General features: G+C 48.1%; 1 protein-coding gene across 8 annotated transcripts in view; it reads right to left on the bottom strand.

Moving 5' to 3' along the window:
• DEPTOR (DEP domain containing MTOR interacting protein) overlaps positions 1-15,669 on the bottom strand; it is a 168,667-nt gene that overhangs the window by 35,660 nt on the left and 117,338 nt on the right. The window contains exon 9 of one of the 8 annotated variants that reach the window (XM_070477481.1): positions 11,697-14,629. The exons of 6 other annotated variants lie outside the window; for them this stretch is intronic. In XM_070477481.1, coding sequence (XP_070333582.1) covers positions 14,147-14,629 — 483 coding nt within the window. In that variant the 3' untranslated portion in view covers positions 11,697-14,146. Of the gene's footprint in view, positions 1-11,696; positions 14,630-15,669 lie in introns of those variants that run through there. One more of the 8 variants, XM_070477477.1, reaches the window with a different exon arrangement.

Here is a 15,669-nt window from a genome sequence, read left to right as displayed (position 1 = left end):
AACTTACTTAAGCAAGAGTCAGCCAGAAGACACAGAATAACACAAAGATTCTAACAAGCAATATAATAAAGACACCTGCAAACAGTGTTCACTGCGAGCCAGCCACCATGCTGGGTCACACTTCATTTAATTGCAACTGTTGTAAGTGTCATGTTGCAGGTGAAGAATTTAAGCAGGGGAGGGGCAAGATAGGGGTAGGAGATTAAAAGTTACAAACTACTATGTATAGAATAAGTAATCTGGGACCTCCCCGGTGGTGCAGTGACTAAAACTCTGGGCTGCCAATTCCAGGGCCTGGGTTCGATCCCCGGTCAGGGAACTAGATCCCACATGCTGCAACTAGGTGTCCAAACTCCACAATTAAAGATCCTGCAGGTCCCTGCATGCTGTAATGAAGACTGACAATCCTGCAGGCAGCAGTTAAGACTCGGTACAGCCAAATAAATAAAGATTAAAAATAAACAAGCTACAAGGACCTATAGTACTACACAGGGAAAACAGCCAATATTTTGCAATAACTATAAAGGGAGCATAACGTTTTAACAATTGTTTTTTAAGTGAATTAACTTTTAGCGGCACTGGGTCTTCATTTCTTTCTCTTGTTTCAGCAAGCAGGAGCTACTCTTCCTTGAGGGATGAGGGCCTCTCCTAGTGGAGGCGAAGCATGGGCCTCAGGAGTTGCAGCACATGCTCTGGCACGCGGAAGCTTCCCGGAGCAGGGGTCGAACCCGAGTCCCCTGCACTGGCAGGCGGATTCTTATCCACTGAGGCCCCAGGAAAGTCCTAAAGATTGTTAACCACTATGCTGTACATCTGAAACTTAAATAATACTGCCCATCAATGATACCTCAATGAAAAGAAAAAAGGGTGCTCAGGCTTAGAATTTAAGTCGCTATCCCGGGTCCTATGGAAACGGTGAAGTTGGGAGTCAACACCTGGCATCTGACACCCAGGCTGTGCACTCCCATGACCCAGTGCCAGACACAAGCAAGAACTTGGAGCCCTCGGTGAACACAGGATGGGCCACAGGATGCATCGGATGAAAGGAAGAAGTCAGAAATGACTTATGGGAATCTTCTCGGAGATCTCTTTTTAATTAATTTCTATTGGAGTATAGTTGTCTCATGATGTTATATTAGCTTCTTGCTGTACGGCAAAGTGAGTCAGTCATAGGTATACGTATATCACCTCTTTTAAAAAATTTTATTCACTTTTAACTGAAGGATAATTACAATACTGTGTGGGTTTCCGCCATCCATTAACATGAATCAGCCACAGGTAGACATACGCCCCCTCCCCCGAGCCTGCACGAATCCCCTCTGTTTAGATTTCTTCCCTTCAGTCACCACGGGGCACTGAGTTCCCTGTGCTGTAAGGAGGTTCTCCTTAGCATCTATTTATACACAGTATGTACATGTGTCAGCGTCTGGGAGTCTCTGAAAGGGCTGCGACAGGCTCGCCAGGTGATACGGGTTCAGAAAGGACCCCGTGGCCTCAGGAAGCAGCAGAGGGCGCCCTTCTGGGGGCTTCCCAGGTGAAGGAGCGGCCTGCTGACGGAGACGGGACATGCGGGCTCCGTCCCTGGGTCTGAAGACGCCCTGGGGTGGGTGCGGCGACCCCCTGAGGTGTCCCCGACCCCCTGCAGTGTTCCTGACCCCCTGCAGTGTCCCCGCCCCCTGCGGTGTCCTCGACCCCCTGTGGTGTCCCCGCCCCCTGCGGTGTCCTCGACCCCCTGTGGTGTCCCCGCCCCCTGCGGTGTCCCCCCCCCTGCGGTGTCCCCGCCCCCTGCGGTGTCCCCGCCCCCTGCGGTGTCCCCACCCTCTGCAGTGTCCCCACCCCTGCGGTCCCCCCCCCCCCCGCGGTGTCCCTGCCCCCTGCAGTATCCCCGCTCCCTGTGGTGTCCCCGCCCCCCCTGTGGTGTCCTCGACCCCCTGTGGTGTCCCCGCCCCCTGCAGTGTCCCCACCCCTGCAGTGTCCCCGCCCTCCCCCTGCAGTGTCCCCACCCCCGCAGTGTCCCCGCCCCCTGCGGTGTCCCCGCCCCCTGCGGTGTCCCTGCCTCCTGCAGTGGCCCTGACCCCTTGCAGCGTCCTCCCCAGAGAAGCCCATGGGCGGAGGGGCCTGGCGGCTGTCATCCACAGGGTCCAGAGTCGGACACGACTGAGTGCCTTAGCGTGCTCACATGGGTTTCTAGACGAGCTCAGGGCAGAAACACGGGGGGGCGTGGAAGGAACCGGCAGAATTCTAGGGTCACAAGGAAAACGGCAACTCAGAGCAGAAGGCTGGAGCCCTGGGAAGGCGGGAAGGACCCCAGACGGAGATAGCCTCGGAGCCGCCCCACGAGCTGGGGAGCCGCTCAGAGCCGGGCACAGTCAGGCATCGGGCGGGTGCCCACCTCTGACAGACCCTGAGGAGGCTCCACACGGGCCCAGTCAGGAGAGCAGAGGCCTGGGCGGGGGAGCCTGGATGCTGCCCGACGCTAACGGACCCTGAGGAGGCTCCACACGGGCCCAGTCAGAGCAGAGGCCTGGGCAGTCCTGGAGTCTGCCCGCCTCTAAACGCCTGCCCCAGTCTCTGGAGACAGAAGTGGGAACGGTGGCTGCCTCTGGCGGGAGGGGGCTGACCGGGAACCCGGAGCGGGAAGCACTCCGTGTGGACGGCAGCCACGCGGGTGTGCACGTTCCACAGCTCACCAAATCCTATACTAAAGGCTGTGTCTTCTGTCACACGAAAGTTATGACTCAATTCAAAATCCAGCTTTATAAATCTCTTAACCTTCCCTCCTCCAACTCACACATTTTCACTGGGGGTGACCTAGTTCCCAAAGGGGAGAAAAACTACCTCTTGGGAGTGTAAAAAACAAGCTTCCTCTTCTTACGTATGAAGCACATGCTTACATATTCATACATACAGATAGGACTAAACAGGTCTACAGTTATCTGTGGTATCTACATTTTATGGAAAGAGATGACTAAGGGGAAAAATGTCTGTAAAATGCTCCTTAAGAGAAAGAGAATAAAAAGCAGGCTGAGAGACACTGCTCTAGCTCACTGCCAGCCTTCCTCCCCAAACCCCTCACAGTGCAGTCCAGCCTCAGCTGTCACCCTTTCCTTCCGAGAACCGTGCTCCATCCTTTCACTCTGTCCTGCCCCCTGCAGTACAGCTGATGAACAACGTTGGCACAGTTTCAGGCGGACGGCACAGGGCCTCAGCCATGCACATCCATGTATCCCCTCCCCCCCAATCCCGGCTGCCACGTGACACCGGGCAGGGGTCCTGTGCGCACAGTAGGTCCTGCTGGTCGTCCACGTGTACACAACGTGTACACATCCACCGCAAACTCCCAAGCTGTCCTTCCCCGTTCTTGCCCCCGGCAACAGCTCCACCCTAGTTCCTTCTTCATGGAATAAACTCTCCTTGTGTGTGTCTGTACACACACCTGAACATGTGAACACACTGCATCCATGGGCATGAACGTGTACACGTGTGTGCACACAACGCACAGATATACTTAGGTCTACTTGATGTCTACCCATTCTTTGTGTGTGTGTGTGTGGTTTTTTCAGTCATGCCACAGTGCGTGTGGGCTCTTAGTTCCCCAAGCAGGGATCGAACTTGTGCCCCCTTCACTGGAAGCGGTCTTAACCGCTGGACCTCCACAGAGTCCCAGTTTCTACCCATCCTTTAGGTCTCAGCTCAAGCATCCTCCCCTGGGGACGTGCCCCTTGTCATCCCCCGTGGGCCCACGGGGAGAGGAGACTGGTCCTCTGTGTCCCCCCGCACCTGTTTATAACTCTACCCTCCAGAGTGGAGCTCTGGGGTGACTCTCCCTCTCCAGACCATAAATCCCAGGGAGGCCTGACATGACGGCAGGTGGTCAAGAAAGACGCACTGAACACAGAACTGCCGAGCTGTCTGTCCTCTCCAGGGCGGGCAGGGAAGACAGGGAGCAGAAAGGAGGTCGGAGCTGAGCCCCGAGAAGCAGGCCCCACAGCCAGAGCCACCGACTCCCCCGCCCACCGCGCCCGGGTGAGCAAGGACTGGCCCTTCCGCTCCCTGTCGGTTGAGAACAGACACGTCCCCGAGAGGAGAGCACAGCCCAGCGCATCCGCACGAATGGCCTTCCTGCTCCACTGGAAAGGAGCCGCTTGTAAACATCGCGGTGTGCAGCTTTCTTCACACATGTTGACTGTCATCCCACCATTTGCTATTCCAGTGACCAAAATGGTCTTGGCAAATTAATTAGGAATTTGGGAGGCCAACTTGGCCTCTCTTGGTTAGGAGGAAAATTCCATGAAACATATCAGCTTTGTGGCCACAGGGAGGAAAGACCAAAAAAGCAGGATTTTGACATTTTTCTTCTATATGAGAAATAGGAATTTTTGAAAGGAGGAAAAAAATAACACAATGACCACTAATTCCTTACTGTGACTCAGATAGCTCTGTCTCCATATAAACACACACAGAAACAAACAAACAGTGAAAAGAGGCCCCATACATCCACATCCATCAATTCATAACAGCAGGAAACAAGAGGAGAAGCCAGGAGTCTTGGAATCCCTTTGAGAGCTGGCATGAGGCTGCATGAAAACTTGAACACCATTTCTCACAGGATTTAATTATTCCCACCAGGAAAAAAGAAAAAAACTTTCCAGAAAAGAGCAAGGATATCTTTTGTTTCTTATTTGTAAATACGGCTCAAATTCCTTCACAGTCTGAAGGCTGAATGGTTTGCTCAGATAAGTGTTTGATTAAACTAGCAGACATGCTTTTTTTTTTTTTTTTTTATGTCTTTCACTTGGATGACCCCGCAAGATCTAGTCCTGACCTAGGTGAGGGGCTGGTGCCAAGAATAAGAATTATTTATTATATTTTCTCCAAGCAAAGGCAAGTGAACATGTGACCACCTCAACAACTCATCTTGAACTGAATACAAAAGGAAATATTAGGAGTTTGGGGCAAAGAGACCAGATTTGAAGCTAGCTCTGGCATTCACAAGCTTGGTGACCTTGAGAAAGGGACTAAGTGGGCCTCGGTTTCCTCATGTGCAAGGTGGGGAGGACATTTCCTACCCCCCTTTCAAGACTTGTAAGAGCAATAAAAGAGACAGTGGGTATGAAAGGTGTGGGAATACAACGCAGGTGCTCAATGAGTAAGCTCCTTAGTCTTTCTCCAGAAGCACCAACTCGCCGGGTCAGGCAGCCCGTGTGCTTCCAGCGCTCATGAAAGGACTGGGATATTAAAGGCAGACAAGGTCCGTCCATTTGTGGAGCCACTGGAGACAAATGATAAACTATTAAGTACTATTATCTGATTCCGATGAGTGTTATATCTTGAAAAGAGAAGACAGGGTAATACAATTACGAGTAACTGGAGGAAGACAAGCTGTTTAAAGAAGGCTTCTCTGAAAAACTGACATTGAATCTGCAACTTGAATGACAACGGTGGGAGCGGTCACCCAGCCCGAGGCCAAAGGAGCTGCGAGCAAAACATGCTGGAGGCAACGCTGTGACCCAAACAGCCCAGGCGATGGACGTGCGGGTCACAGAAGGCGACTGGCATTCACTCTCACTGTAAGGGGGAGCCAAACTCCCTAGGTGGCTCAGTGGTAAAGAATCCGCCTGCAGTGCAGGAGACCCGGGTTTGATCCCTGGGTCAGGAAGAGCCCCTGGAGAAGGAAATGGCAACCCGCTCCAGGATTCTTGCCTGGAGAATCCCACGGACAGAGAAGCCTGGTGGACTGCGGTCCATGGGGTCCACGACTTGGTGATTAAACAAGAAAGAGCCGAAGTCATGCAATTAGATTTACTTGGCACAATCTAGGCACGTATCTAGGCACAATCATGATGTATTTGTCAGTCTTCTCTGACTCGAATGGAAGATAGCTATTAGAGGATCAAGAAAATCAAGTTATGATAGAGAATGGGACCCACATTTGGCTTTAGACTTGACAGACTTTTGTGATTAAAAAAAAAGAGAGAGGATGTCATTAATGGTTGTGATATGAAACCAAGTTTAAGTGACATTATTAAACTGTAGCCTGTAGAATATCTTGGGGAAGGAATTTTATCCCTTTTCAACGCAGAGGAAAAGAGACTAAAGAAATACAATTATTCCTCCTGGGACTGTTTCTTCCTTTAGGATTTTACTCTTTAGCTGCGGATGTGAAGCGGACTCAGCACACAAAGGTCAGGGACACAGAAGACACTCGGGAAGTCACTGCTCTTCTCTCCTTCCTCCATTCCCCGTCGAGCTGAAATGAGCCAGACGAACTGGAATGGCATCCCTGAAGGATGAGAGGAGCCACCGAGGGGGGATGCGGGGACCAAAGCGCACTGCACGGGGTGACTCAGCTCCTGAGGTCCCCATGTTTCGTGCTCCGCTCCAGAAGTGCCATGCCAAGCAAAGGTCCTCCACACCAGAGGTCTGCAGATTCCATTGTTTAGGTAAAAGAACTTTCAAAATAAGAACAATTCTGGGATTTCCCTGGTGGTCCAGTGGTTATTGCTGGAGACCCGGGTTCCATCCCTGAGTCGGGAAGATCCCCTGGAGGAGGAAATGGCAACCCACTCCAGTGTTCTTGCCTGGAGAATCCCGTGGACAGAGGAGCCTGGCGGGCTGCAGTTGAGGGGATTGCAAAGCGTCAGACACGACTGAGAGACTAACTGCACTTTCACTCGAGTGGTTAGGAATCCACCGTCCAATGCAGGGGACGTAGGTTCAATCCCTGGTCGGGGAACCACGCTGCCACGTGCTGCAGGGCAGCAAGGTCTGTGCGCCGCAAACAGAGGCCAAGCGCGGCAACTAGGGCCTGACTCGGCAAGATGAGTGAGTAAATATTAAAGACAGTGCCACCAGAAAACAAAATTTTCTTAAAAAGTAACTTTGAATTCAAAGATGGTGGATCAAGTGAGCATTCCGATGATCCCATCACCATTATTCTCTAGGCTGGAGAGGGGAGGAAAGCAGTGTGAAATAAGTATAAACACTTTACCGGAAAAGGTGTAATGAATTGCCCTCTGTTACCTGGGTCTTGATTCAGACAAAACCGAAAACAAGGCTCTATTTGGCGCCTCTGGTGACACCGTTCCCTTTCTGGCGTCTTGGGACAAATGTGCTACGGCTGCGTGAGGAGGAGGAGGAGGTGACTGGAGAGAACAAAAGCAGACAAGCGAAAACAAAATTCCAAAAAGCGGGAGATGCCGTGAAAGGCTTTTGACTGAAATGCCTAAGAGTCGATCCCATTTCCAACGGAACTCACGTTGGAAGCTTCCCTGGCCTTGTCCCCGCGATGCCCCCGCCGCAGCTCAGCTGCCTGAGCCGCCCCCAGCTGCAGGGTCAGCAGCATGGAGGCGCTGGGCGCGGGGCAGGTCACAGACCCCTCCAATCCCATCCAGAGGAAAAGGCGGGTGAGCCTCCTCACTCTCCCTAAGGAGGCATGTGCTCTGGAGCTCCTCCAGAACTTCCAGAGAAGGAAATCCTAACACAGGCACGATGGAGTCGCCTCATCATGGATTAAGCACGTGTGTTCGCCCAGTCGCTCAGTTGTGTTTGACTCTGAGACCCCATGGACTGCAGCCCACCAGGCTCCTCTGTCCATGGGATTCTCCAAGAACACTGGAGGGGGTTGCCACGCCCTTCTCCAGGGAATCTTCCCGGCCCAGGGATGGAATCCACATCTCCTGCGCTGCAGGCAGATTCTTTACCACCGAGCTACCTGGGAAACCTTCATGGACTAAGGGTTCCCTTTAAGCCAGGCAAAGAGCTCCTCTCTGGGTTTAGAAAGATCAAGAAGCATCAAGAGGGGAACACAGCACCCAGGCTCTCCAGTTCACACAAAGGAGCCCCGCTGCTGACAAGTTTCCAAGCCCCAAGGCAAACTAAAAGCGAGAAATGAAAAAACGGTAACTTGGTTACAACAGGGTTTCTGTTTTGGCAAGGAAAGGAGTGAAATTAAGCAGCCACGGTAAAAGTAGGAAAATTCCGCTGAACGGGAAGGTCCCAGAGGGCCAGAGGCAAAGCGCCGTCTACACTGGAGAGTAGGAGACCTCGGGCGCTGACCTCAGGGGCGAGCCTGGTCTCCTGGGAGAAAGTGACGCGGGAGGCGAAGGTGGGCATTTTGCACTGTCTTAGGTCAGCTTGTGCCGGTCGGCGGGGCTAAAGGCGTCTGGCCAGTTTGGAGCAACTTTTACCACCCAGACCCAGTGGCTAGGGCACTGCCCTGGTGACTGGCTCCGTTCCCAGGACAGGCTCTCATGGGGTCAGTGCTGCCGCCCATATAGACAGAGGCTGCACAGCCACACACACTGCCCTGAAGTCAGGAGCAGTGTGACGCGACAGGTCAGCGGAGCAAGCCTCCAGGACTGGGCTACACAAGTGCTTTTCACAGAACTCATTTCATAACAAATGCATATGGCAAAAATAGGAAATCATCTATTCATCACTTTCTGTAACAAAGCAATGGACTAAGCAAATAAATACACACAAATAAATTATATGGAAGAGCATGGCATTCCCTCATTTTCATTAAAAGTATTTTTTTAAAATTGGAGTGTAACTGCTTTACAATGTTGTGTTTACTTCTGCTGTACAACAGTACGATCATTATACACACATACATCCCTGTGCTCGTGGGCCTCCCAGCCCTGCCGTCGTCACAGAGCACCCAGCTGGGCTCCCAGCCCCGCCGTCGTCACACAGCACCCAGCTGGGCTCCCAGCCCCGCCGTCGTCACACAGCACCCAGCTGGGCTCCCAGCCCCGCCGTCGTCACACAGCACCCAGCTGGGCTCCCAGCCCCGCCGTCGTCACACAGCACCCAGCTGGGCTCCCAGCCCCGCCGTCGTCACACAGCACCCAGCTGGGCTCCCTCTACTCGCTCTTAGTTTACACATCATAGCTCCCCTGGTGGCTCAGCTGGTAAAGGACCTGCCTGCAATGAGGAAGACCTGTGTTTGATCTCTGGGCTGGGAAGATCCCCTGGAGAAGGGAATGGAGACCCACTCCAGTATTCTGGCCTGGAAAATTCCATGGACTGCATAGTCCATGGGGTTGCAAAGAGTCGGACATGACTGGGTGACTTTCACTTTCACTAGGGTATATGTCACCGGTGTATATGTCACTGGTGTATATGTCACTGGTGTATATGTCACTAGCATATATGTCACTGTCACTAATGTATATGTCACTGGTGTATATGTCACTGTCACTAGTATATGTCACTGGTGTATATGTCACCAGTGTATATGTCACTGTCACTGGTGCACATGTCACTGGTGCACATGTCACTGATGTATGTCACTGGTGCACATGTCACTGGTGTATATGTCACTGGTGTATATGTCACTGTTACTGGTGCACATGTCACTGGTGCACATGTCACTGGTGTATATGTCACTGGTGCACATGTCACATGTCACTGGTGTATATGTCACTGGTGTATATGTCACTGTCACTGGTGTATATGTCACTGGTGTATATGTCACTGTCACTAGTATATGTCACTGCTGTATATATCACCAGTGTATATGTCACTGTCACTGGAGTATATGTTATTGGTGCACATGTCACTGGTGCACATGTCACTGGTGTATATGTCACTGGTGCACATGTCACTGGTGTATATGTCACTGGTGTACATGTCACTGGTGCACATGTCACTGGTGTATATGTCACTGGTGTATATGTCACTGTCACTAGTGTATATATCCCTGGTGTATATGTCACTGTCACTGGTGCACATGTCACTGGTATATATGTTACTGTCACTAGTGTATATGTCACTGATGCACATGTCACTGGTATATATGTCACTGGTGCACATGTCACTGGTGTATATGTCACTGGTGCACATGTCACTGGTGTATATGTCACTGGTGCACATGTCACTGGTGCACATGTCACTGGTGTATATGTCACTGGTATATATGTCACTGGTGCACATGTCACTGGTGCATATGTCACTGGTGCACATGTCACTGGTGCACATGTCACTGGTATATATGTCACTGGTGTATATGTCACTGGTGTACATGTCACTGGTGCACATGTCACTGATGCACATGTCACTGGTGCACATGTCACTGGTGCACATGTCACTGGTGTATATGTCACTGGTGCACATGTCACATGTCACTGGTGTATATGTCACTGGTGTATATGTCACTGTCACTGGTGTATATGTCACTGGTGTATATGTCACTGTCACTAGTATATGTCACTGCTGTATATATCACCAGTGTATATGTCACTGTCACTGGAGTATATGTTATTGGTGCACATGTCACTGGTGCACATGTCACTGATGTATGTCACTGGTGCACATGTCACTGGTGTATATGTCACTGGTGTATATGTCACTGTTACTGGTGCACATGTCACTGGTGCACATGTCACTGGTGTATATGTCACTGGTGCACATGTCACATGTCACTGGTGTATATGTCACTGGTGTATATGTCACTGTCACTGGTGTATATGTCACTGGTGTATATGTCACTGTCACTAGTATATGTCACTGCTGTATATATCACCAGTGTATATGTCACTGTCACTGGAGTATATGTTATTGGTGCACATGTCACTGGTGCACATGTCACTGGTGTATATGTCACTGGTGCACATGTCACTGGTGTATATGTCACTGGTGTACATGTCACTGGTGCACATGTCACTGGTGTATATGTCACTGGTGTATATGTCACTGTCACTAGTGTATATATCCCTGGTGTATATGTCACTGTCACTGGTGCACATGTCACTGGTATATATGTTACTGTCACTAGTGTATATGTCACTGATGCACATGTCACTGGTATATATGTCACTGGTGCACATGTCACTGGTGTATATGTCACATGGTGCACATGTCACTGGTGTATATGTCACTGGTGCACATGTCACTGGTGCACATGTCACTGGTGTATATGTCACTGGTATATATGTCACTGGTGCACATGTCACTGGTGCATATGTCACTGGTGCACATGTCACTGGTGCACATGTCACTGGTATATATGTCACTGGTGTATATGTCACTGGTGTACATGTCACTGGTGCACATGTCACTGGTGCACATGTCACTGGTGCACATGTCACTGGTGTATATGTCACTGGTGCACATGTCACTGGTGCACATGTCACTGGTGTATATGTCACTGGTATATATGTCACTGGTGCACATGTCACTGGTGCATATGTCACTGGTGCACATGTCACTGGTGCACATGTCACTGGTATATATGTCACTGGTGCACATGTCACTGGTGCACATGTCACTGGTGCACATGTCACTGGTGTATATGTCACTGGTGCACATGTCACTGGTGCACATGTCACTGGTGCACATGTCACTGGTGCACATGTCACTGGTGCACATGTCACTGGTGCACATGTCACTGGTGTATATGTCACTGGTGCACATGTCACTGGTGCACATGTCACTGGTGCACATGTCACTGGTGTATATGTCACTGGTGCACATGTCACTGGTGTATATGTCACTGGTGCACATGTCACTGGTGCATATGTCACTGGTGCACATGTCACTGGTGTATATGTCACTGGTGCACATGTCACTGGTGCACATGTCACTGGTGTATATGTCACTGGTGTATATGTCACTGTCACTGGTGTATATATGCCAGTGCTACTCTCCCAAGTCGTCCCACCCTCAACCTCCCCACCCCCCTCACTCCTCTGTGTCCACAGATCCATTCTCTACATCTGTGTTTCTATTCCTGCCCTGCGAATAGGTTCATCTGTACCATTTTTCTAGATTCCATATAAATGCATTAATATATGACATCTGTTTTTCTCTTTCTGACTTCTTACACTCTGTATCTGTCATTTTCATTTACCCAACAGTACAACTCAAAAATACATCTCAATATATTCACCCCAATACAGAGTTTGATTAAAAGCAGTTTTTTAAAATAGGGCTATATCTTAGTCTTTTTTTTTTAATCTTAGTCTTAAGATTCCATTTCAGAGCTTCTATTAAATGATACATGTTGTTAGATAATTTAAACAGACTTTTTTCTTTGGCTCAATTTCCCAGCATTTTTAGTATGCTAATGTGCTTTTCTGTAAATTTCCGAGACAGGAATAAAGTGTGCAGCAGTTGAAAACTATTTTGATCACAGAACCTCAGGGCAGGATATTTTGCTGGACTCAGTTCACTTCAGTTCAGTCGCTCAGTCGTGTCCGACTCTTTGTGACCCCATGGACTGCAGCAGGCCAGGCCTCTCTGTCCATCACCAACTCTCACAGTTTACCCAAACTCATGTCCATTGAGTCAGTGGTGCCATACAACCACCTCATCCTCTGTTGTCCCCTTCTCCTCCTGCTTTCAATCTTTCCCAGCATCAGGGTCTTTTCAAATGAGTCAGCTCTTCACTTTGCTGGACTAGAGAGCTGTATAATGCAAGTTTGGAAATGTAGTTCTGCTGAATTCTGTACTGCCCTACAACATACAAAAACCATTGTACACCTCCCCTGAGAAACTAAGAATATAAACCATGAGTGTCAGCTTCTGAAACTGACAAAAATATCCCAGGTTACCCATCAATCAGTGAAGATACATCAAGGAGTTAATTATCAACCGACAACATCTAGAACAGTTATGCATATTAATTGATAACGATGAACTAAAATCAATGAAATACACCTAGCTAAGCAAACCAAGGTCTTTAGCTGCAATGTAAATCCATTGCTTTCCCCAAAGGAAATGTGCTTTGAGTCAAAGCTCCACACAAATGAGTGTGTGCTCAGAAGTGAAGCACTCTGCCAAAAATAATTTATACAGAGGTACTTTACTGTGGAAACAAAATATGAAACTTCCCACAGCCAAGAGTCCCACTAGAAAATGAAAAAATTCAGCCTCAGGATAGAGACAGATGCTCTCTGCCAACTTTCCTGCTCTGGGTTCCTTGGTACCGTGCCCACTGCATACAGACGGACTTGGCCAACAAGGCGCATGGAACGTGCCCAGAGCACGAGCCTGTGAAAGGAAACTGCTTCCGCTCAGTCGCTCAGTTGTGTCCCACTCTTTGGGACCCCATGGACTATAACCCACCAGGCTCCTCCGTCCATGGGATTTCCCAGGCAAGAACACTGGAGTGGGTTTCCATGCCCTTCTCCAGGGGAGCTTCCCATCCCAGCGATCGAACCCAGGTCTCCTGCACTGCAGGCAGATTCTTTACCTTCTGAGTCGCCAGAGAGACCCCTGTATGAAGGAGGTGCTCAAATCAGGGGGCAGTCAGTCCCAAACCCGGCATCAGTCATCCAGACCGGCCGCAATCCCTGCTCTGGCTCACCTGTGTGGTCTAGGCGGCCCACTCTCTTGTCCAGAAGGTGAGTCACGGCCAGGGGGTGAGCGCTGGGAACCAGGGCAGTGCAGGCCCAAACCACGCCTGCAACTCCACTGGCCTCCTGCTCTAGAAGAGGGACTGATGGGCATGGATGAGTCTTAGAGATATAAAGCCACAGCCTGTGGCTTCCACATCTTCTGCATCTGCCCATGATCCCAGATAAGCAAGAGATAACATCCTCTGTGAGGCAGGACAAAACTGAGAGATAAAGGTGTCTTGAAGCAGAAAACCAATGATCTCAATATCTCCTTATACCATATTTCTTTATAACTAAAAACAATGTATATATGTACATATACATACAAGAAATCTGGAAGAATATAAACAAAGATGTTAACAGCTATATACTTTATATCAATTATACTTCCAAAGTGCTGCTTAAAAATGTACATATCTCTCACTTAGTAAAGATAAGAAATTATAATTTTTTTTCCTTCTTGTGTGTATTTTCCAAATTTTCTTAACTTTATATTCATTACTTTAATACAAAAAATAGGAAAAAATTATTTTCAAAAATCTTACACAGTTCACTCAATTGTCTGATGTGTGTGTAGGTCTTTGCACTTTTTCAAGTGTTTCAACATACCTAATCCATAAAATAGCAGAATGAAATAAGATGATCATTTCAGAGAGGAGGAAGCAGGCAATGAGATGTTATGAAACTTATTCACAGAGCTGGTAAAAAAAAAAAAAAAAAGATTAAACTCCTCTTCCAAACGCCATGACTTTTCTTGCAAACTCCATGACTCCTGTTTTCTTTTTCTGACTATTTGCTGTTTGTTATGGTCTTAACATGCTCTCCTGGCGGCATAAACACCCAAGTACGTACTCTGTGTAGAAGAGAGACAGTGGAGTTCTCAGGTAAGACTCGACAAAAAGATGCAAGCAGCTCCTGCAGCTCAACTCCAGAAAAATAAACGACCCAATCAAAAAATGGGCCATGTATAGGTCTTTTGTTTCTTTAGGTAGATATACTCCTAAGTATTTTATTCTTTTTGTTGCAATGGTGAATGGTATTGTTTCCTTAATTTCTCTTTCTGTTTTCTCATTGTTAGTGTATAGGAATGCAAGGGATTTCTGTGTGTTAATTTTATATCCTGCAACTTTACTATATTCATTGATTAGCTCTAGTAATGTTCTGGTAGAGTCTTTAGGGTTTTCTATGTAGAGGATCATGTCATCTGCAAACATCGAGAGTTTCACTTCTTTTCCTATCTGGATTCCTTCTACTTCTTTTTCTGCTCTGATTGCTGTGTTTCTGCACTGATGAAAGAAATCAAAGAGGACACAAACAGATGGAGAAATATATACTGAGTTCATGGATTGGAAGAATTAATATTGTCAAAATGACTATACTACCCAAAGCAATCTATAGATTCAATGCAATCCCTATCAAGCTACCAACGGTATTTTTCACAGAACTAGAACAAATATTTTCACAATTTGTATGTAAATACAAAAAACCTTGAATAGCCAAAGTAATCTTGAGAAAGAAGAATGGAACTGGAGGAATCAACCTGCCGGACTTCAGACTATGCTACAAAGCCACAGTCATCAAGACAGTATGGTACTGGCACAAAGACAGAAATATAGATCAATGGAACAGAATAGAAAGCCCAGAGATAAATCCACGAACCTATGGACACCTTATCTTCGACAAAGGAGGCAAGAATGTACAATGGAAAAAAGACAACCTCTTTAACAAGTGGTGCTGGGAAAACTGGTCAACCACTTGTAAAAGAATGAAACTAGAACACTTTCTAACACCATACACAAAAATAAACTCAAAATGGATTAAAGATCTAAATGTAAGACCAGAAACTATAAAACTCCTAGAGGAGAACATAGGCAAAACACTCTCTGACATGAATCACAGCAGGATCCTCTATGACCCACCTCCCAGAATATTGGAAATAAAAGCAAAAATAAACAAATGGGACCTAATGAAACTTAAAAGCTTTTGCACAACAAAGGAAACTATAAGTAAGGTGAAAAGACAGCCCTCAGATTGGGAGAAAATAATAGCAAACGAAGCAACAGACAAAGGATTAATCTCAAAAATATACAAGCAACTCCTGAAGCTCAATTCCAGAAAAATTAATGACATAATCAAAAAATGGGCCAAAGAACTAAACAGACATTTCTCCAAAGAAGACATACAGATGGCTAACAAACACATGAAAAGATGCTCAACATCACTCATTATCAGACAAATGAAAATCAAAACCACAATGAGGTACCATTACATGCCAGTCAGGATGGCTGCTATCCAAAAGTCTACAAGCAATAAATGCTGGAGAGGG

The sequence above is a fragment of the Odocoileus virginianus genome, chromosome 15 (assembly GCF_023699985.2).
Source record: "Odocoileus virginianus isolate 20LAN1187 ecotype Illinois chromosome 15, Ovbor_1.2, whole genome shotgun sequence".
Lineage (NCBI taxonomy): Eukaryota > Metazoa > Chordata > Mammalia > Artiodactyla > Cervidae > Odocoileus > Odocoileus virginianus.
The sequence above is the reverse complement of the archived record's forward strand: the minus strand, read 5'-3'. Positions and strand labels throughout refer to the sequence as shown.